At 45.5% G+C, this 23225-nt stretch overlaps 1 protein-coding gene across 1 annotated transcript in view; it reads right to left on the reverse strand.

Annotated features, from left to right (window-relative positions):
• Scarb2 (scavenger receptor class B member 2) overlaps window positions 1–23225 on the reverse strand; it is a 55348-nt gene that overhangs the window by 6453 nt on the left and 25670 nt on the right. The window contains exons 3-10 of the mRNA XM_005359505.3: window positions 13745–13892; window positions 12205–12393; window positions 11507–11598; window positions 7624–7743; window positions 6880–7049; window positions 3504–3622; window positions 2102–2175; window positions 787–838 (exon numbers count right to left, since the gene is read on the reverse strand). Of these exons, the coding sequence (XP_005359562.1) occupies window positions 787–838; window positions 2102–2175; window positions 3504–3622; window positions 6880–7049; window positions 7624–7743; window positions 11507–11598; window positions 12205–12393; window positions 13745–13892 (964 nt within the window). The remainder of the gene's footprint in view (window positions 1–786; window positions 839–2101; window positions 2176–3503; window positions 3623–6879; window positions 7050–7623; window positions 7744–11506; window positions 11599–12204; window positions 12394–13744; window positions 13893–23225) is intronic.

Raw genomic sequence — 23225 nt, forward strand, 5'->3', positions numbered from 1 at the left:
GGCAGGCACCTTTACCTGCTGGGCCATCTCGTCTGCCTCTGACATGTGACTTTTACAGAAGGTGTCTGAAGCTGTCAGGGCTTCAGTGGAGGCACAGGCTTCAGGGGACAGAGCTTGGGGTGCTTTTGTCACCCTTGTAGCTCGTTTCTCACATAAGTGGCACCTCGGAACGGTGTTATTCAACTGGTGCTCTTGAGACAAAAAATGTCCAAATAAACTCTCAGGTACAGACAAGTACTTACTTCTGCAAGTGTTAAAGAGAGCTTTTCTGGGGCAGCATATATTTTAAAAAGTCACCATTGAGGCTGGAGGGTTGGCTCAGCAGTGAAGAGTGTCACTGCTCTTGAAGAGGACCTGGGTTCAAGTCAGAGAGCCCACATACAGCAGCTCACAGCAACCCATAATTCTGCTTTGCGGGGGTTGGGTTGTCTTCCAGACTCTGTGAGAACTGTTTACACTCACACATGACACATGAACAAACATAATTAAAAATCAATCTTGGCCAGGCAGTGGTGGTGCATGCCTTTAATCCCAGCACTCGGGAGGCAGAGGCAGACAGAGCTCTGTGAGTTTGACGCCAGCCTGGTCTACAAAGTGAATACCGGGACAGTCAGGGCTGTTACACAGAGAAACCTTGTCTCAAAAAAACAAATTAATAATAAAAAATCTTTGTTTTAAAAAAGCCACCTTTTCCTCTTTTTATAACTTAAATGGCACACCACCGCAACAGTAGACACCATAAGTTTGGGCTGGTAAAACATACTTCTTCTCTTGTTCAGGACTTACCTCATTGAGATACATCACTGGGAAAACCATGGTCCTAATGTCTCCCGTTTCACTACAAAGACAAAGGATGGCATTATGTCACAGACATCCTCATGAAAACATCTCTCGCCTGGAGAGACATGATCACACAAAAATTACAGCACACTTAATCCACTCAGTCACCTAGAACTGACTGTGGACTTCTTAGCTTCGCAGACACATATAAATCAGAAGTCAAGACCACAACATTATCAGCCAGCCATGAAAAACTGCACGTCTATGTGGTATTTTATTAAAACATAAGGTACAGAATGCAATCATCCAAGGAGAACTGTTCAGCAAAGAAGACTTGGGCAGTTTCTAAGCCACCTTCGCCTGCCTCTGCAACAAGAGCCCACTGACCCCTGTTCGCCCACCCTGTACTCAGTGTTTGGGGCTTTGTTTTATCAGCTTTTTGCAGCAGTCACATGCCGTGGCTCTCATTACATACAAGATAGGAAGAAGGGCGTCCTACTAAGAGAGACTAGGTAATAGACCCGAGATCACCGGGAGTGAGCAGTGGAACCGAGATTGTAATTCCATTTTGAGTCTAAGGGTCTAGCTCTTAACTACCATAATAAACTGTCTCAAAAATGTACAGACAGGTGCCGGAAGACATCCCTGTAAACCATGTTTGCTTCTTAGAGGAACCTATAACATGGGATTAAATCTGGAGAGTTCAGTGGGGAAATACATAATTATAGATGGATGGACGGATGAATTAGACTAAACTAGACAGTAGGCAGATGGACGGATACATAGAGAGACAACACATGTGTGATTTTATGTCCTTGAACTTGTGATCTGCCAGCCTCAACCTCCTGGTTAGCTGGAATCACAGGTCTATGCTGCCAGGCTCAGCAAGACTTTTGACCTTTTCAATACAGTGCAAGACCCTTACATTGAAGGGATCTCCTATCACCTTAACGTTCTTTTCTGTGAATGAGAGCAAAGTACATATACATACTGTCTACATTAGTAACATATAGGAAACTCAGTACCTATAGAAGGTTTGCCAAAATTATGTATTTGATTGGCATTTTCTAAGATGTAAGACAAATCCCATTGGCAAGTCTGGGCAGGAAGCTATACTCAGGAATTCTTACTAAGGAGTTGCTTACAATGAAACGTGGGGGAGAAAGGCTGGATTCAACCTCCTGCAACTGTTCAGATGAGGACTTGTAGGGATAGACAAGCCGAGCAGTTAGAAGCAGCTCTCACTGCTCCAATACCATGCCTACCCGAAAGTCACGAGGCACACCCCACCTCTACCTCCGTAGGAAGAAATGACGCTTACACAAAGTCATCCAGTTTCTTAACATAAGTGTTGATTTGGAATCTCTTGGCTGCTCTTAAAATGATTCCAGTCAACTGCAGATAAGAGGAGAGAAAAAATTTAATAGTTTTCCCAGCCGCATTTTCAACAGAGCGCAACTGTGTGTGGTTCTGACCCACAGGGACCCATTGCCATGTTTAGCAGAACAAGGGAAAACTGGTCCCTGCCATGGAAGCCCGAGCACTACCTGTGTGTGCTGGGTAGACTGGGCTTGGTGGAGGCTGAGAATCCCTGGGAATCTGCTAAAACACAGATTCTGATTCGTAGTCAGGGTGGAGCATGAAACGAGGCATTTCTAGTAAGTTCCCAGGATATTGCAAAGCGTGGAACACCCCACCAGAGGCTACAAATTCCGTGTTGGGTATAGACATTTGGGCGGTTGTCCAGAGCTAAGAGGAGGATGGCTTCCAAGTGCAGGGCTCCCTGTGCCAGAGTGCTGGAGGCACGGGGCAGCAGCCCCCGGGGGGAACTGAGGATACAGGACTTCACCTATCCCTAGTGACAGGCCCTGCTGTTTGACGAGAGGCACTAGATGGCGAATAGAGAAGAAGTACAGCCACGCCTGAGGGCTGGGCTGCAGCTTAGATGGCACCGTGCTTGTGTAGCGTGTGTGGAGCACACTAGAGCTCAGGCTGCCCTCGGACTTGTGATCCTCCTGCCCCAACCTCCTCGGTAGCTGGGATCACAGGACTGTGCTGCCGAGCTCAGAAAGATCTTTGACCTTTCCATTTATCTTCTACAGTGAGAGACTCTTACTCTGAAGGGATCCCCTATGACATTAACATTCTTTTCTGTGCACTCAAAGTATATATACATATCCGCTACTGTCTACATTAATAATATATAGGACACTCAGTACCTATAGAAGCTTTGTCAAAAGCGAATGGAGCTAATATTTCCATTTAGATCTGTGTATTCTAAGTATGGAATACACAATTCGTCTGTAAGTCTGTAGGCGAAAAAGGCATCTGTGTTCCTGTCCAACAGCAGACTGACCAGTACATGGGTCCAGCCTCCGCTGTTTTTGGTGACTGATTTTGTACCGTTGTTTTCATTTCATTATGTTATGCTGGATTGAACCTAGGGCCTCACTAGAGCTAAGTAAGTACTCCACGGCTGAGCTATATCCCCAGCCCTGTGGTTTTCCTTTGCTTTCTTTCTCTTCTTCTTTAAAGTGGGTTTACTGGTTTCTGCAGATTTGGTCCACGGAGTTAGGACTTCCTGTTACAGGCTACGAACCACAGTACACACCGATCTCCTTCTGCCCTCTTAAGTATCCACAGAAGACAGTGTGTGCCTCTTAATGCTTTGGATTAAGAGAACCCGCACATACACAATAAGACACGAGGAAGTGTGTACTCACAGGATTAATGTCCACAAATGTCTCGTGTTCTTCCTTGTTTGGGCGCATGCCTTTTATGGCAGAAACGAACTTCTCATCAGCTTGGTAAAAGTGCGGGAAAGACATGATTATGGGTGCACCTGCATGGTAAGGGACAGAGAAATGAATGGTGGTGTTTTTAAATCTAAGGTGAATACACATCTCCTGACCACAAAGTTGGCTCCTAAAGAAAAAAGAAAAAGCCATCCAAGTGAGCTTGCCAGGGTCACTACCCCTGTGACTCCTATTCAGTATTTACGCTGCATTTTCTACTACCTGATGAATCCCACACTATCTCACTGGACATCTTATTCCGAAGTCCTGGTCACATTGATACTTAAACAGTTGCTGAACCTACACGTATACTTTTTAATCTATCTGTCTCTGTTAGACAATGCTCTGTGACACTCTATAAACTAAAGCCCTTATCCTCATTTTTACATTTGAAGAAGCTGAGGTTCCCAAACACCGCCGAAATTTCCCAGGGACGCGCAGCTGCAGAAATGTTCAGGCTGGATGAGAAGGTCCCAGTTCAGAGCACTGCTTTGGTCGACAAAGAAGTTTGTGCTGCTGTTGTTTTGTTTGGGGTTTTGAGGTTTGTTTGTGACAGGGTCTTGTTCTGTAGCTCAGGCTGGTGTAGAACTCACTCCGTAGACCAGGCTGGTCCAGAACTCTCAGAATTACCCCTGCTTCTGTTTTCCAAGTATTAGGATTGATTACAGGAGTACGCATGCCTGACTCTGAAGAAAGAAAAACAAACTGTTTTCCACCAGGGAACCTTGCTCTCCTGGAGAGCATGAAAAGTTTAAGAGTCTCCCTGTTGTTCTCGGTGGCACGTGCCTATCAGTCCAGCAGAAGGATTAGCAGTTCAAGGCCAGCCGTGGTCACAGTGAATAAGGCCAACTTGGGTTAAATAAAAACCTGGCTCAAAGAAGAAAAAATTTAAAAAGATTGTGTGGCTCTTTGGGAAGCAAGGCCACTCCTCCTTGTTCTGTGAACTTCTGTGCTTTCTTACTTAGAAGACACACTGCAGAGTTCCAATCCCAAGGGGAGTTAAGTCCAGACAGGAGCACTGGAAACCTATTCACACACAGTGCTGGCACCATTTAGAGATCTGCATACTGCCCAAGTTTGGTCTGTGAAGGAAAACTGTCCCCTGATGACAAAACCTCCAGTCCACATTTGGGGGTTCCGGATGTGGAGAGGAAAACGTTGTGCTAAGAGGTCTGAGTGCTGCAAAACCCAGTCTTTTCTTGACTCTCGCAGCAACGCCTTCAAGAAGAATACAGCAAGAAAGTATGCCGCAATGTGCAGAGGACATCAAGTGCGGGAGCTTTCACCGAGCCACACAACGGGGGAGATTTGAAGAAGGAATATGTCCCTATTCACTGCTAGAGCACTGGGCTCCTTTGCACAGTGGTCACCAGAGGCCTAGATGCCATCTCATGGGAACCATCCACAGAACTTGTTAGTGCAGAAAGCATAGATTATAGCATCCTCAGATGTATATCTTTTTTTTTTTTTTGGTATTTTTGAGACATGGTTTCTCTGTAGCTTTGGTGCCCGTCCCAGAACTAGCTCTTGTAGACCAGGTTGGCCTCGAACTCCCAGAGATCCGTCTGCCTCTGCCTCCCAAGTGTTGGGATTAAAGGCGTATGCCACCACTGCCCGGCTCAGATGTATATCTGGTGCAAGGTTTGTGTGTAGACAAGGAGGGGATTGCTGTCCTCAGACTTGTCCCAAGGGAGATTTTAAGGCCAATTAGACAAGAGAACCAAGTTAGTGCACCCCTTTATTTTTAAAAAAGGAGTATTGTAATTCAGGAGAGAGGGTTCCTATGCAGACAGCTTCTCCAAAGGAGCATTAAAGAGGGCTAGGCATGGTAATCCCAGCCTTGGGGAGACTGAGGCAGGAGGATATGTTAGTTTAAGGATATCTTGGGCTACACAGTAAGTTTGAGGCCAGCCTCCAGGACTACATGGTAAAAACTTGTCTCAAAGCAACAAAGACAATCATCCCACATGCTTTAAAGAGGAATTCTATTCTAAATAGTAATCTAGCAGAAACATTAGAAATGCTAGGGACTGCTGGTCTATATAGGTGAGTTACAAGACAGTAAGAACTACACAGTGAGACTCCACCAGAAAACCAACAAACAAAAAAGAAACAAAAACAAAACAGAAAAAGAAGTACTTGCAAAGAAGTACTTAGAGAAGTTTCATAAAAGCACATCCCTTCTCTTTGCTCTGTTCCCATGGTGATAAGACGAAGACACTAAGCTATCTACATCATCCCAGCACCCACGAGGCTGAGAAAGGAGGATGGAGAGCGATGCCAGCCTGAGCTACACAACAGGACCCTGCCTCAAAGCAAACAAAACCAAGAGCAAAAACCAGAAACAAAAAAAAAAAGAGGACACTGCACACCTGTCAGGTAAGGCTCCGTGGGTAATTCTGCTGTGACATCTCACTGTTGAAATTAACCTCTGGGGCTGGAGAGATGGCTCAGCAGTTAAGAGCACTGACTGCTCTTCCTGAGGACTAGGGTTCGATTCTCAGCACCTACATGGCAGCTCACATCTGTCTGTGACTCCAATTCTAGGGGATCTGACACTCTCACACAGGCGTACATGAAGGCAAAATCACCAATGCATATAAAATAAAAATTATATATAAGTGTAATATATGTATATAGTATAATATGCATTATTTATAAATAACCTTCAAGACAAAAAGACACCTTTCGTGAGCTGCAGCGCTGATGATTCTCTCATTCTTGGGAAGGGACAGAGCTGAGGCATCAGGAAACACAGGGAGAACAAGACACTTAGAAGGTGGACACACAAGCCTGAAGACCCGAGGGAGCTAGCTCTTGGGAGCCCACATAAAGGTGCAAAGGAAGAGCTGACTCCACCGAGTGTCCTCTGAAGCCGCGTGTGTGCCATGGCATGTGTGCTCACCCATTCTACACACACCAATAATAATACAACCAGATGAAAAAAAAAGAAGAAACTCACAAATAAGAGTTTAAAACTAAATCTGCTTCAAAATCATTGGGAATCTTAGCCAAGGCATGTGCTACCAAAACTAGGAATTTAAATTGTTTGATAGGTATCATCACTGTCATGGTCGTTATCATCCACAGGGGGTGTGGGGGGCTATGGAGCCCAGGCTGGCCATGAGCTCACTGTCTTCCTGCTTCTGCCACCTGGTGCGGGATTGCAGGCATATGCCAAACCATTATCCTTGAAAGACTGGGCTCGCACTGTATCTCAGGTTGGTGACAGGTTCTTTGTTGAACACCCCAAGTCTGTCTGCATCCTAGACACCTTAACCACGACCTCTCTAGAACTTCTCACCGTTCTTGCAGATGCTGACATTCAACACTCCCGAGTCCATGCAGTTTCCTTCAGGTATACAGAAGCCGGCATTTTCGGAGGTATTGGCTAGAATTTCTTTAGGCACCTTATAGCGAAAAGCAGGCAGTCCCTCCACACTCTCAAAACCGCTGAAAGTTATATAGACCGACCTGGTAGGGGGGAAGAATACAAAGTCAATGTAGGAATGCAGCTTACCGGTAGAATGCTTGCCTAGCAACCGTGAAACCCTGGGTTCAAATCCCAGCGCTGTACAAACAGGGTGTGGTGGCTCCTGTCAGTGGTAGAAGCACTAGGGAGGGAGAGGGAGGAGGATGAGAAGATCAAGGTCATCAGAGGCTACAGCAGGCGTCTGGCGGGTGTGAAGCCAGCCCGAGGTACATGAGTCCCTGACTCCAATAAATTACAAATAAGAAATACAAAAAGAAAGAGAGAGAGAGGGAGGGAGGGAGGGAGGGAGGGAGAGAAAGAGGGAAGAAGGGAGGCAGAAAGAAGGAAAGAGAGGGTAAGGGAGGGGAGAGGGTGGAAGGGAAGGGAGGTAGAATGGTTAGATAACGTGCCCAGGGCCACGCAGCTGCTAGTAACAGTGTTAAGACCCAATCAACAGCTACCTTGTGGAGCCCATATTGTGAACCATTACACAGCATTCTCTCTCAGTGTGCCTCCAGCCTGTCACCAGTATGTGTAAATTCCCGGGCACGACGCGTGCATGTGTAGCGCTCCTACCTGCAGAAGTCAGAGGGGAACACGAAGAGGACTTCATCCTTGGTGATGAGGGGATGGAAAGAATCTCCATCTGTCCCGTTAATCATGTTGCATTGGTCTGTGGTCCACCAGTCCAGCGACCTGCAGTTGATAAGCACAACGGAGAACAGAGATGATCGAGTCAGACTGTGGGATCTCTCAATGGGCAGGACCGTGCCAGGGCTAAGAGGGACTGGCTACCTCGGCATCTTATCCACAAACAGGCACGAGCGTGCTAGGAACTAGAATAGAGGGGAATAAAAAAGTAGACCCCGAAACCAAAATCACATTTGATAAAGATAACAGCCACAAATTTCTGGGTTTTTTTCCTCAAAAAAAAAAAAAAAGTTCATCTCTCATAGGTGTTTAGAAATACCGATTTAGGGACCAGAAAGATGGCTCAGTGGATGAAAACCCTCCTGTAGGACTCACAACCAGAGGTCAATCTCTGGACCTATGTAAAGGTGGAGGAGAAAAACCAAGGTCACAAAGCTGTCCTTTGACCTCTGTGTGCACACTGGGGCACACTTGTTCCCCATCCTACATCATATACAAACACAACAACAATAATAGAACTGCTGGTTCACTTAAAGCAGTAACCCAAGTATGCATTAATAATAGCCTTGCTCATAGCTTGGCCTGGGACAGATGGACTTTGTACAGATATTCTTTACATTCTTTAATCTGCATGGAAGACTATTAGCTACTCTCTCAATAATTCTTGCTTCCAAAAACAACAGACTTAGGACAAGAAGAAATGCTAATTCTGAGTTGGCATCACACACCAGAAGTACAAGCGAGACAACAAGCTTGACTAATGGTACACGCGGTGCCCTGAACGTTTACGACCCCTCCAGGTTGTGAGAGGGGAACCCTGCCGTAAGACTAGTGACCTTAGACTAGACTGTAGGGACTGACTCAGCCCTTCCTTCACGTGTGTGACGTTAAAGCAAGACGACGGCCTTGGAAGGAACCACAGCCCTGCCCTCATCAGAGCTGCAGGGACATTGGTCCTAGGCTGCTCAGCACGCAGAACTGTGAAGAGTAAATTACTGCTTTTTATAAGTCGCGTGGTCTATGACAATTTGTCATAGCTGTCAGAATGGACTAAAACAGTCCAAACGCAAAAGAAGGGAGAGGGCAAAACAAATAGCAATTGTTCCAATTTAGGTCCGGATGCTATTCTCAGTTCCTGCCTTGAGGGTGTCTGCAGAGTGAAAACAGAAAATAAAGGATGATAAAATGGGGAAGGAGAACCTTCAGACTGCCCGTAGCACATTCAAAACAAACGAACATCTTCCTAGACAAAAAGCTGGCAAGCATACAGTGTTACGCTGAGCTAAAATGATACTGTTCTGCTTGCTGGAAGCCAGGAGGAAGAAACAGAGGTCAGTTTCTGCGTTAATAAGGATAGAGAGTGTTCCACCAGGGACTTGAACCAGGGTCCAAGGAGCAGAGATTTCCTGCTCATCAAAAGAGGCCAAAAAAAGCAACATCTACCTGCTGTGTTGGTTTTGGAGTTGTCCAAAGTGGTGGCTGGGGGAGGAAGACTCAGAAATGCCTCACCCAGAACCTGAAGTAAGCTGTCTCTGGATTTCTCCCATGTCATGGTGGGAGGCACACCTTGTACACTGGTTCCGTACTACATGGAGGCCAACATAAGGAAAGATGAGGGGATAGACAGATCGACAGACAGACAGACAGACACACACCAGACTAGCTTCCCAACTGAAACAATTGTGCAAATCATTTTTCAATTCAAACTTAAAGGACAGAAAACCAAGTCACAAGGAAATGAATTCAGGCTAATTCCATAAACCTGTGCACAGTATCACATGTGAAACAGTAACCGTCTTAAAAGTAATGGGGGCTAGGGGCAGGAGAGATGGCTCAGGGTTTAAGACGCTGCTTTTTAGAGGATCTGGGTTAGGGTCCCAGTATCACATTCAAATGGTGGCTCACAACCCTCTGCACCTTCAGTTCCAGAAACACACATAGTGCTCAGGCTCACCTGCAGACAAAGCAGACTGTTTTAGTCCATTCTGACAGCTATAACAAATTTTTTATATTAAAAAGCAATGGAGCTAGTGACAGCTTAGATAAGGTCCTGCTGTGAGGCATTTCTGAGTCTTCCTATCCCCAGTCACCAGCTTTGGACAACTCCGAAACCCACATAACAGGTAGATGTTGCTTTCTTTGCCCTCTTTTGATGAGCAGGGAATCTCTGCTCCTTGGACCCTGGTTCAAGCCCGTGGTGGAGCACTCTCTATCCTTATATATATATAGAGAGAGATCCCTTGACTGATACGCGTGAGGCTCTGATTTCCATTACCAATACCATAAAAAAGGAGGTAAGTGGGCGACAATATTATAAGAAAAATGTAACAAAATCAAGAAGATTGAAAAAAGTAGAAAACCTGGATACAAAATATATTTTGGAAAAAAATCAACAGGAGTAAACTCTAAACTGTGGCTGAAGAGAGAAGATAGTTCTAGGGAATTTACACAAATACAAGATCAGAAAATGAAAAGTTTCGTAATTAAGACACGGAGACTGAATTCCGAGGACCTCAGGGTCCAGGAGGTAGGGAAACGGGACTGAGGTCGTCGAACATTAGTCAATGCTTCAGTAACTCTGGACTCTACTTTCCTGGGCTCCACACACTTTTCTCCACACAATCGCCAAGCAACCTGTTGGCTATCTAGGACCCTGACTTGCACCAGGCTTCACTTAAGCAATGGGATGAAGTTCCTCCAAAAACAACCCATTGATAATACCTTGTTTCCATTCCAATGAACTATGGACAGTGTGTTGATCTGGTCCTAAGTGCAAGTTAAGGGAGAATTTCCTAATTCTTATCTTATGCTGAGGTAGAGCTGGGCTTTCATATAATTACAATCAGACACATTATGGGATGGGACATGAGAAGAGAAAAGGTCATAAAATAATCTGTCAATCAAGATAAAACAAAACAAAACACATACTATGATCCTTAGCAAGCATACTACTTCTTGAACCAAAAAGAGAGTCCCAAACAAGAATCTGGGCTCTTGAGTGCCTTTACTCATGTGGCTCAGGTTTCTCAACATCATTACATTCTGATTTGTACTAGCATTTTGCTTTGAATAAAGTCCCCTTGTTGCTTTGCAAATCTACACGTGCTTATTTCAATGCTTTGAATAAGAACATGGATTCATTTGGCCTAAACCCCAAGCACCTGTAGCAAGACTTGGGGCATGTACCAGTCAGGTGAGCAGATAATTCCACCTGTTGCAAGACGCTGGCACATACCAACCAGTCAGGTGAATAGATTTAATCCCGTGTACTGGGATTAAAGGCATGTGCCACCACCACACAGCTTAGTAGTAAAAATTTTAAATTGGAAACGTTATAATAGTAAACTCAAATAAATTTCTTATTTAGAAAAATAATACAAATAGTCCATACTCATGAAGTTAAAAGAGAGGCGGGCTGCCCCCTTCCACCAGAGAGCCCTGGCCTGAATGTGCTTGACTGCGGCCACCACACGTACTCCATAACTACGAAAGAAGAGCACTGGTTCCATGGCTTCTTCTTCACCCCTGGTTGTGGTAAGCCTACAAACCATCAATTTCATTAGTTCTCGAGGAATCTTAACCCTCATCGTGATTTGTTAAAGTAGTAATTTTAAGAACATTTCTATTTTTATCTAAAAGGTAAAATCGACTTCTCTTTCGTTGCTGGGATCAAATTCAGACTACGTATGTGGCAGGCAGGTGCTCTACCATCAAGCAATATCTCCAATGTTAAATTAGCGGGGAAAGGCATATTCTGTTTGAATGGAAAACAGAAGCAAAGCTCACGAGACAATCTTATTAGACCCACGTTTTCCCGTTCCACTCCACGATCTTCATAAAGTTGAGATAGTTGTCTTCTCCCGTCAGAAAAACATAGTCTCCGTCATTAGTGCCATTTTTCTGAAAATAAGTGAACATCACAACTTTTAAAATGATAAAATATAAGCAGTAAAACAAAAACACCTTTTGAAATACTATGATACTCAGAACACCCCGTTAAAGCCGTGCTCCCGTGAGGTGGGGCATTCTGGGGAACATATATTTGGGCTGCTCCCCCAGAATGAAGGGAGCAGTGTGGTGAGACTTGACCTCCAGACCCATTCTCCCACAGTAGGGTTTAAAATTTGCTTATAATTCCGTATGAACAGCCTCTAAGTTTTTGAACACTCAAGGCTCGCCCTCTGTACGAGAGGAAGTGTGATGCAATTGCTTTCCGCACTGAGAGTGAGACCTTGGACAGTCCCGAGTCAGCAGACAAGCAAACCGCCCCACCCCTAACTTAGCGCTTTATTCCCGGGTTAATTTTATCTGTCACCAACTTTTCGTTCAGTTCCCCCGCCCCCCCACCGCTCTTCCCCCAAACCACTGTCTTATTTTTCACAGACTTTTAAAAATATTTAGAACTCCGGTCAGTGCTGGTCTTCACCTAGAAGAAAGCCAGCCTCCAGGCGTCCTCTGCCCACTGTGAGCTGAGAGCTGAGGAGAGGTTTTAGGAAGAAAACTTACGCCATAGAACAGGCCAAAGTTCGGGGAGATGTCAGGTCGGAAAATGTGGACGAGGGACAAGATCTCATCTTTGTAACCCCAGAGCAACTCATGCACGGAGCGAGTCACAAACAGCTTCTGCTGGTAGGTTTTCAGCACGGCCTCAATGATCTCCTTGAGGAGGGGCAGCTGGGCCAGTTCCACAACGGTCTGCGGAGCAGAGGCGGGTTAACCAGTGTTCGCTCGGAAACACCCACCTGCCGCTCGTCCTGCTCCTCAGCAGAATAGGTCAGAAACTGAGACGTAAAGGTTTGAGACTAAACAGAAAATCCAACTAGTGACCTCCCTGTCGGTGTGGAGGAAGAGCTTGTGTGTGTGTGTGTGTGTGTGTGTGTCTGTGTGTCTGTGTGTCTGTGTGTGTGTAGACTTCATGGCCTTGCACATGGAAGACAAATACTCTTCCGTTGATCTCTATCTTAAGCCCTAGCCCCCTTTTGTAAATTTTGAGATGGCCTCACTAAATTGTCCAGGCTAACCTTGATCTGACTCTGGAACCCAGTCTGGGTTTTCCACTCCTCCAGTTTTTGCCTCAGAAAGGAGCTGGGATTACAGTGAATTTAGAATTCCCATTAGCAGGAATGAGAGCGTATAAACACACAGGGACCTTTGGCCACAAGGTGGCGCCACGTCCCCTGGAGTTGACTGGTGGCTGAGTTTTTAAACCACATTGACAAGGCAAGCTCTAGGATCTGTGCTCTTTAAGGTCCTCCATCAGTGTCAAGGGGTGTCAAGGGGCAGTCACTTGAGTGTGGGAGCCTCAGAGGAGGTCGGTGCAGGGGATTAAGAAAGCTCCCAAACCCTGTCTGGAAAAACCAAAAAAAAAAAAAAAAAAAAAAAAAAGAAAGCTCCCTGGAGGGCTTGGGATGTTGCTCGCCAGGTAAAGGAGTCTCTGACCCCCAACCAGATGATTCAGGAAGCTCAGAATTTGTTCCCTAGCACCACATTAAAAAACAAACAAAGGTGGTAGATCAGCCTGGGCTACAAGAAATCGGGTTTCAAGAAAAGAAGACCCTGGGTCTCAGAATGGCTTAAATACTGCCCCCCCCCCCAAAAAACCTTACTTAATTTGCATAAATGCTAATCCTGAACATAAAGAAAAAAAATCCCAGAGACCTAATCTTATGACTTTTGAAATGGCCTTGTTTTACAGACCTCAGAAAAAAAGTCTACATCTATATACTTAACAAAAGTATGTATCCATGAAAGGCTGGCTAGGCACTGCTGTTCAAGTGTGCCTGTAATTCAAGCATTGGGCAGATAAAGAATTGCTGCAGCAAGCAGGATTGTGTGTGTCCATCGTTTGTGTCTGGTTTGTCTGTCTGTCTGTTTTTAGTGCCACTGGGATTAAATTCAGGAACTCACCATGCTAAGCAAGATGAGCCCACCCTGTAATATCTACATTTTATTATAAAATAATAGCTTTTGAATTACATAGAATCTTATCAGGCTTGCCATCTTCCTCCCACAAACCCACCATAACGATACCACAAGGCCTACTTACCAACAGAGGAATATTTATTGTTCTAATCAAGTCAACGTTAGGGTCGCCAACAGATTGGTTTCGTTCAAAAACATACGCCTTATTGCTGACAGCAGATATGGTCGTTCCATTATCTCCAAACTGGATGTTTGCCTTGTTCCTGAGTTCCCTAAACAAACAAACAAACGAAACATTTGAAGTTGATACCACATTAACAAACAAGGCCTTTTCCTCCACTCAGTATTAAAGTTACATTTTATCAATATAACATTTCTAATAAAATGACTATTTACATAGGCTGTTGATACTCAGCCCTTAAAAACTACAGATCAGAATCAGGGAGATGAACTCTTTTCTGAATTACAACTTGGTCCTGCAATATTTTCAATTCAATTCACAGGTTCAATTTGTTTCAGTCTATATACTGATGGCTTTGGTTCCAACTTGAATTTAATTGTAAATTTATATTAAAAATTGGGGCCACAGTCTGGTGGTGGTGGTGGCATACACCTTTAATCACAGCACTCAGGAGGCAGATCTCTATCTAAGTTTGAGGCCAGCCTGGTGTACAAAGCAAATTCTAGGACAGTCAGAGCTGTTACACAGAGAAATCCTGTCTCAAAAGAAACAAACAAACCAACAAAAACATTGAGTTAGATGTGTTTGTTGGAACATGTCTGTAATCCCAGCACTCAAGAGGCTGAGGCAGGAGGATCACTGACAAGTTTAAGGCCAGCCTGATCTGCACAGTAGCAACACTGTTCTCAAAAAGTCTTAAAAAAAAAAAAAAAAAAACAGTGAGGCCTAAGGGACTGAGGATATAATTGGAATGGGGGGTGGGTAGACCAGAGAGAGAGAGAGATGAAGAAATGAACTGGAACCAGCATAGTAAATTGGAACTTATTCCCGTTTCTGTACGTAATTCAGCTTAGTTCAAGCGAGTTCCTCAAAATGAGGCATTATGAAATCCTTAGCAAGGGGCTGGTGCACAGTATAATGGGTAAGAATTGTTGACATTGGTGATTGCTTCTAAAGAGCCAGGGGAGAAGGGAGTGGGCAGGGCTTGGTACAGGGACCTAAAGCAAAGGCAGGGAAGAACTCACCGAAGGTGTGAAATGCAAGATGTATCAAAGGAAGTCAAGATAAAATAATATTTTAATACAACGTTTATTTTTATCTAAATTTGGTGGAGCTTTTTGTTTTGTTTTGTTTAAGATGGGATTTTACTCTGTCTCCCATGCTGGCCTCTAACTAGGGGCAATTCTCCTGTGTCAACCTCTCAAGTGCTAAGATTACCGGTACACACCATTACATCTAGCTAGAAAATCTTTAGTTCCATATGCAGTTAACAAAATGTCATCTAAGAGTCTATAATCACATACAGGTTAGAAGACCCCAGTGACAGGGCCACGACCACTTCGGACCATGGCAGTTTGGGGGGATTTTTTTCACCCATCTGCCTATCTGTGGAGTCTGCTAACTTGCTTTAGGCACTCAGTTATAAACCTCTGAGTGAAATCATTTAGATTGTGAAGGAATTGCTACATAGCCTATGGTAAATGGCAAGCAAGGTGATAGCATTTAAAAAACAAAACAACAGAAACGATCCTGCCATGTAGTTCTGGAACTCACTGTACAGATCAGGCTGTCCTCAAACTTGCGGTGACTCTCCTGCCTCTGCCTTCTGAGAAACTCGGATTACAGTTCTACTCTCGAGCCTAATACTTTCTAGATTTAAAATAAGAATAGATAAGAAAATAATAAAAGCACATATAATAAACAGGCATACACAAGACAAGTCTTTGAATGTTCTATAGCACCAAGCTCTGTGCTGTACACAGTAGCATGAAGATCTGGCCCTTGCACGGCCCATCACAGGGCTGGAGAGAACCCAAATGTGAACCCAAGTGCTGACTAACAAATGTCAGCGGGGTACAACCAATGAATGCTGTAACACGGGCCAAATTTAAATAATTACAAGAGAGAAAATAATCACATGTCTTCTAGGAATATATAACGCATCAGGTGGAGATAGCTGCGTTCAAACACATTGATGCTTGACGTCCAGAAGTTCACAGTGACTTCTGCTGTCTTCTGAGTTCCAGCCCCCTTTCTCCTGGTGGCAGTCTGACTTCCTTTTCTCTGTCCTGGACCCCTCAGGGTGCTCAGGACCTGAGTGTAGCAGTCCCTCTGGCCTCTCTATCTGGACCACAGTGCTTCAACACACACCATGGTGGCTCAGCATCCTCCTGGCAGGGCTGATAAAGCACATACTCCTATAACTTAGATATTTAGCTTATTTTTGGGGGTTGTTTGGTTTTGTTATTTGAAGCAAGGGTTCCCTACATGGGCCAGGCTGTCCCTGAAGCAGCCTTCTCAGTACTGGGGTTCCTGAGGTGTCCCACCAGTCCTGGCTTGTAGCATGGATCTTTCAACCTGCCCTGTCTCATAAGCTGTTTCTTTTGTCTCTGTTAGCCTACTTTACAGCCTTCGAGCAGGTTCTCCTGACTCCCAAGAACAGGTCCAACCTTGCTTGAGATCAAGCATTCCTCCTCTGGAGATCACATCCTAGTCATTGTGGCCGAATAAACAATTTGAGGACCAAGCAGTCTTAAAGTCTTAGTCACCTGACCTCATATCCCTAGAAATCAATTCAAAGTGACTGTTAGAAGATAGAGAAAGGCAGGAAATTTCCAAGTCAAACACTTGTTCAGCCAAAGCTGCTTCCTACACAGAAGGCTCCATGGAGACCCCCTCCTGGTTGTTCCCATGTTAAGGTCAAGGACAGACCACAAGGGACTTGGTGATGGTAGTTATGGAGCAGCCACGCTGACCCACATCCCACTGAGGCAGCAGAACAGTGACCAAGTAATCAACAATTTGAAAGCAAAGAAGGCTGGTCTGGGGAGCTGAAACCGTCACTCAGATCGTCCTAAAAGTCTAAAGGCCAATGTGGTCATTACCTAATGTAAAAATCAGGGTCTTTGCTAGGCATATTTTGTTGTTTGTTTTCTTCTCTCGGGAGTTAGTTCATGAACCTAAAGGCCTGAATAATCTCCTAAGGCCTGCTTCACGTATGTTTATGCATGTAATATGAACTGAAGAGATAGCATGTTGCCTTTATTCTTTACCCTGTGGAAATCTGATGGCTAAGGGGCAACTGAGGACAAAGATGCCAATCAAGTCAGGCCTGTGACCTGACTTGGTTTCTTAATAAAGTTCAGCAGGTCAAAGCCAAGGTTTTCCAATATCATTCCTGTGGGAGGCCGACCTGGTCAGTCAACCCACTGCAACCTCATGACTTCCTTAGCTCCGTGGAGTGCTCCACCCACCACCCTAAGGCATCACTGACTCGTGGCCTTACAGAATGCTGTACATGAAGAAAAGACAGTAAGACATCGGGAGAGAGGGCGAGAAGGAGGGGGCGGGAAGCCTTCCTCTTAAAATAGCAAGTAATTGGCCAAAGACAGCAGAAGTTTTGCTCTGGCCATGCTCAGACAGACAGTGAGAAGGGCTTTTGACAATATCAACAAACCTGCTTAGCAACACACTGTGTATCTGCACACACAAATGCATGCCAGCCACCAGCAGAGCTGCGAGTCAACGTGAAACAGTGACGCTGCTGGTAAACTGCAGGCAACAGCAAGAAGGGATCAGATTACTGTCAATCACATTAGAGGAGACCTAAGGGCTATCTAGAAACACAGCATCTTAACACAGAAACAAAAGCAATCTTGGGCCTAGACAGTGAGTCAAGAAATTGTATTTCCAATTGCCAGGTACCCATGCCCTGTTCTTCAGTAGATGATAATAACCTCATACTATAGTTTAACGCTAATCACCATGGTGAATCTAGTCGTGAAAAAAAAAGGTAGAGAGGGAGAGAGGAGGAGAGAGAGAGAGAGAGAGAGAGAGAGCTAGGATTGGGAGCCACATCTGTAGTCCCTGCTCTGGGGAGGCTGAGGTGGGAAGATTTCAAGTTTGAAGACAACCTGGGCTATATGGTGAGACTTGTCTCAGAAGGAAAGGAAGGGGAGAGAGGAGGAGGAGGAGGAAGAGAGTGGATGAAAAACCTGGGTTTTTCCATGTAATCTCAGCACTGGGGAGGCTGAGGCAGGAGGATTACTTGAACCTAAGAATCCAGAAGTTTCAGAATTGCCTGGGCTCTGTTAAAAACAGAGCCAAACCAAAATCAAAGCTCTGTTAAAAACAACATCCAAAAAACAAAGGAGGAGGAAAGAAAACAAGGAAGCCTGGTACCACTGGTGGTTTCCACCTGAGGTCTCTGAATCAGGATTGCCGTGTAAATTTAAGGTCAGCCTAGAATACACAGTAAATTCCAGGTCAGCCCAGGCTGTCTCTAAAGCGAACAAAAGAAGGAAAAGTTTGATCTATACTCTGTACACTATTGTATCACAGTAAATAGGGGCAGCATCACCCTCCCCTCCCCTACTGTGTCCTCCAGGCCTCCTGGCACTTGTGGGCAAGAGTCAGCTGACCTGGCTGGGAGGAGTTGTTCAAGCCTTTAATCCCAGCACTCAGGAGACAGAAGCAGTCAGATCTCTGTGAGTTAGAGGCTAGCCTGATCTACAGAGTGAGCTCCAGGATAGCCAGGGCTACACAGTAAGACCCTATGATGGAAAAAAAAAGTCAGCAGACCTGTAAGAAGGGAGCTCACTGCAGCAGTCTGTCGGCCCAGGCAGCACAATCAAGTCACAAGTGGCTTTAGATCTACTTGAAGACCACACAAAGCAAACACAGGCAAACAGGCTCCACCAAGAAGCTTGATGACACCCTGAAAAGCCATGTTTATCTCCAAACCCAGATCTCAGGGCGCTGAGCCAACCTGCATTTGCAGCAGTTCATAACAGCCATTCATTCTCAGGACCTGGTTCTTCTCAAATCTACCCCTGACCTCCCCTGACTAGGTCCTGTGGTTCCACCTGAGCTACTACTCAGGTCCTCCAGACTTAATCAGTTTCTCCACTTGCATCCTATGGATTCTGAGCCGCAACTGAGAATCTCTCCTTCCATGTGTAATCAGACTCTGGATATTCAAGATGAAACAGCCTGGTTGAAATTTGAAATTTATGCCCTGGCAATGCTGAAGCATATGGCGGTTCTGTTGAACTTGTCCATGTTGGGTTTCATGGTCTAAGTTGATGGGGATGACTGACCAGGTCTCTTCCTCAAGAGGGCGCCAGATCTCATTACAGGTGGTTGTGAGCCACCATGTGGTTGCTGGGAATTGAACTCAGGATCTTTGGAAGAGCAGGCAATGCTCTTAACCTCTGAGCCAACTCTCCAGCCCCTGTTTTTCACAGGCCTTCCAGTATATCAAGAAACCAGATACGTACAGTCACTTTTGGGTATATTTGTGTGTGTGTGTGTTCGTTTCTGGGGGCCAGAGACTGATGTTGGGTGTCTTTCTCAATTACTCTTCCCTTTATGTATTAAGGCAGGGTCTCTCACATGAACCCAGAGCTTGCCAGACTAGCCAGCTCTTTCCGGATACTGCCCATCTCCATTGCCTAGCACCAGCATTACAAGATGGCTGCTAGGCTTACCCGGTGTTTGAGTGGGTGGTGGGGACTCTGAATTCTGGTCTTCAGGCTCGTGTGGCAAGCACATTGCTCACGGAACCGTCTCCCCTACCCTGTTTCTCAGACAAGGTTTCATATAGCCAAGGTTGACCTCAAATTCTCTATACTTCAACCCGACCCTGAACTTCCCATCCTCCTACCGGCAGCTTCCTAGTGCTGGGATTGCAGACACGCACCACCGCGCTGGTCCCACACAGTGCTGAGGACTGAAGCAAGGCCTGGGCCCTACACCTGAGCTGTATCACCAGCCCCTAGATGTTAGTATCAAAATGCCTTTGGTCACTATTGCGACAGGCACGCGTGGTATGGAGAGAGCATTTCGGGTCAGAACAAATCTCAGGAGAAATGGGCACGCTCAGCAGGAGAGGTGTCCTCACTCCCAACTGAGACATCGCAGTCTGCCTGCGTACCACGGTGTTGGGGGAGGAGGCTTACAGATGGCTGAAGCGTGGTGAGAACTGAGCTGGGGTTTGGCAGCTTTGAGACACTTATTGTGCTCCCGGAGAACTGGAAAGTCAAGTCTGTCCTTGAGCGAGGTGGCCTGAGGTTTCCTGTAAAGCGCCTTCCCCGACAAAAAAAAAAGAGAACAGAAACCAGAGGAAAGGTTAAGGGAGCTTGTTTTTAGGCCTTTACATTTTTTTTTCAAAGATTTCATTTATTTTTATTTTATGTGTCTGTGTTTTACCTGCTCATATCTCTGTACACCATGAGCAATGCTTGCAGGGGTCAGAAGAGGGCCCTGGGTCTGCTTAGGACTGGAGTTACAGGTGGCTGTGAGCCCCTGTGTGGATGCTGGGACTCAAACATGGGTCCTCTGCAAGAGCAACAAATGCTCTTAGCCACTGAACCCTCCAGCCTCTATTTGTTGGGGACTGCGGACCACCAGACCCTGAATTTCTTGTAAACAACTTGTTTTCCTCTGCTCTGAGCAGCCTGCAGCTGCTCTGTGCATGAGACCCTGATGGCAGGGAAGTGGATTCTGATGAGTCTGCAGCTGAAAGATCCCGAGAGCTGGGGCGTGGCCAGAGCCCTGTATAAGCTTCTCCTGAGCACAATACAGTGGGCATTCCTGGCATTCTTGTCTCACGGATGTCCCCGTAGCCCTGTCTGTCTGTCTGTCTCTGTCTGTGTGTGTATGTTTTTAAATTTTTAGCCTAGTTCACATAGCACATAGCGTGAAGAGCGTGGAATGGAACTGGTGTAGTTTTATATCTATTTAGTCCTTTTGTTGTCTAGTATTTTGAGACAGGGTCTCACTATGTATCACAGATTGGCTTGAACTTACAGCCATCCTCCTGCCTCAGTTTCCCATGTGCTGCCATTCCAAGGGTAAATCACTGCATCCAGTCCGAGGGAGCATCTCACAAAACCAGAGTATTAGGGACAGAAAACACACCTTGCAAAGAGGATGAATGGGGTGTGTGGGGTGATTCCGGAAAGAACCAGCTGTCGTCAAGTCTGTTCATCAATGCCTTAATTGGGAAGAGCATGAAAATTATGTTCTGTGCTTGTCGTAGGGTCTCTATCACTGTCAAGAGACACCATGACCAGGACAACTCTTATAAAGGGACACATTTAATCAAGGTGTTCAGAGGTTTTGGCAGCATGCAGGCAGACAGGGTGTTGGAGAAGGAGCTGAGAGTCTTTCCATCTTGACTCACAGGCAACAGGAAGTGGTCTGTCTCACTGGGAGTAGCTTGAGCACAGGAGACCTTAAAGCCCACCCTCACAGTGATACATCCTCCAGCAAAGCCACATGAACTCCAAAAAGCCACATCTCCTAACACTGCCACCCCCTTCGGGGGCCATTTTCTTTCAGACCACCACAGCCCAGGATGACATGAGCCTTGGGTGTGAGAATTTTGCTATACCTCCCAGTCCAACATGAAGAAACAACTGTGCTCCATTGCCGTTAGTAATTTTGCAGTGAGTTACATGTGGGCCAAGATTCAGACAGCTGTTTTTCGTAGAAGACAGGCACATCTTATCATCCTGACTTTACCTTCTAGCTTTTGTTAGTGTTGGGCCAGGAAGGTGGGACATTCATCTTACAGCTTTTGTTAGCTCGGGCATAGGAAGAACAGTTAATTATATTTAGTGATGTAGCCCAGTCTAAGGCCCTCAGCTGCTCCTCTGGTTCATTTTAACTGAGCAATGTCAAGCAGGCTGAGGACTGCATACTGACAAGATAGCATCCCAAAGCTGCAGACCACATCTATTGAGATGTGCCCTGCTTGTCAGTCCTAACAGCAAACACTCAAAATGTGGTTAGAGGGGGAAGGGGTGGATCTCGGTGGCAAAACATTTGCCTACCAGGCTGAAACTCAATTGCCAGCTGGTGGGGTAGTGACAAGGGGCCAATCCAGGACACACTGCTTAGAATAAAACGAAACATGTAGAGGCTGGAGTTACAGCCCCAGAGGTAGGGTGTTTACATAGCAAGCCCAAAGTCCTGTAAGATTCAATCACCAGCACTCTGGCCACCCTGGCAAAAAAACGAAATATATGACATCAATCAAAAATGCACATGGGATTTGAAAGACTTGGTATGAAAAAGGAAGACATGAAAGAGTAATAATTCTGGATGTAGACATCATGTTTCTTAAGTTTCAAACCCAGGGCAGATGGCTATAGTGCCTATTTAACATATCAAAGCAGACATGGCTGCCAGATTCTCCCAGCATCCTTCAGTGCCTATCTGTTACAGGGTCTGGCTGGCAAACCCCTTCCTCCACCCCGAACTCTCTAACCCAGAGGCTGGGCTGCCTTTCCCCAGAGGCTCTTCCCTATAGAATCCAGACATTTTGGTTACCTGCTCCTTTTGTACCTTTGACCTCCTGGCTGCCGCACCTGCTTCTCCTCTCTCCCCAGTCTCTGCCCCTCCCCTCTCCCCACATAGCCCAGCTCAGTCTGGTCTGGACTCTCCCAGATGTCCCTGCCTCTGCCTTTCATCTACAATAAACTTTCTCCTCCACCATACTAGGAACAGCCATCTTCTTTCCTTTCCTTTTTATTTCTTTTTTTTCCATTCAGTGCTGAAATATATTTGGGGGTCTATTGTGGCAAATGAAATATGAACACTTTTATCTGTTTCTTTTTACTTTGCTAGATGCAGCTACTAGGAAAAGCTTAAGTCACTTGTGTGATTCATAACAAATTTATTAGGAAGCTCTAATTGGAGAATAAGATATGTTTCTTTCTTTTCTTTTTTCTTTTCTCTTATTTTCTTTCTTTTTCTATTCTTTCCTTTTCCTTATTTTTTTTTTGAGATGGTCTCGCTCTGTAATCCAGACTGGACTTGTGGCAAGTCTCCTGCCTCAGTCTCCCTAGTGCTGGGATTGCTGGCATGTGTTGAAACACCTGGCTCAGAGAATAAAATTCCAAGCTAATAGCAAGGCTATGACTTGGTTATGTGTCCCCAGAGGCCTATTAAGGCTGGTTTCTCCACAGTGGCACTACTGGGAGAAGGTGGAGACTTTAAGCCGGAAGGCAAGCGGGAGGCAGGCAGGTCATCCCAGCTGCCCAGCTGGCCTGCCTTTGAAGAGAATGAGACCCAGCCCCTTCCTCTTTTGCTGCAGTCACTATAGGCCCAGAAGCAATGGGGCCAAGCAATCCTCTCAGAGACCGCCCAAGGTTTGAGTCAAAAGAAACCTTGTTTTTCTACAGTGTTTGTTTTAAAGATGAAAGAACATGAATGCCCAAAACAAAAATAAAAATAAAAGGCTTAGACACAGGTGACAACAAACCTCTACAGACATCAAGGTCACACAGGGAAAGTCACTATGACCCCAAGCAGGGAAGTGAAGGAAATAGCTGGTAAGCCCTAGGGAAAGTCGCTCTGGCAATAGGGAAAACATGGTGTGTGTGTGTGTGTGTGTGTGTGTGTGTGTGTGTGTGTG

The sequence above is a fragment of the Microtus ochrogaster genome, linkage group LG1, assembly GCF_000317375.1.
Source record: "Microtus ochrogaster isolate Prairie Vole_2 linkage group LG1, MicOch1.0, whole genome shotgun sequence".
Classification (NCBI taxonomy): domain Eukaryota; kingdom Metazoa; phylum Chordata; class Mammalia; order Rodentia; family Cricetidae; genus Microtus; species Microtus ochrogaster.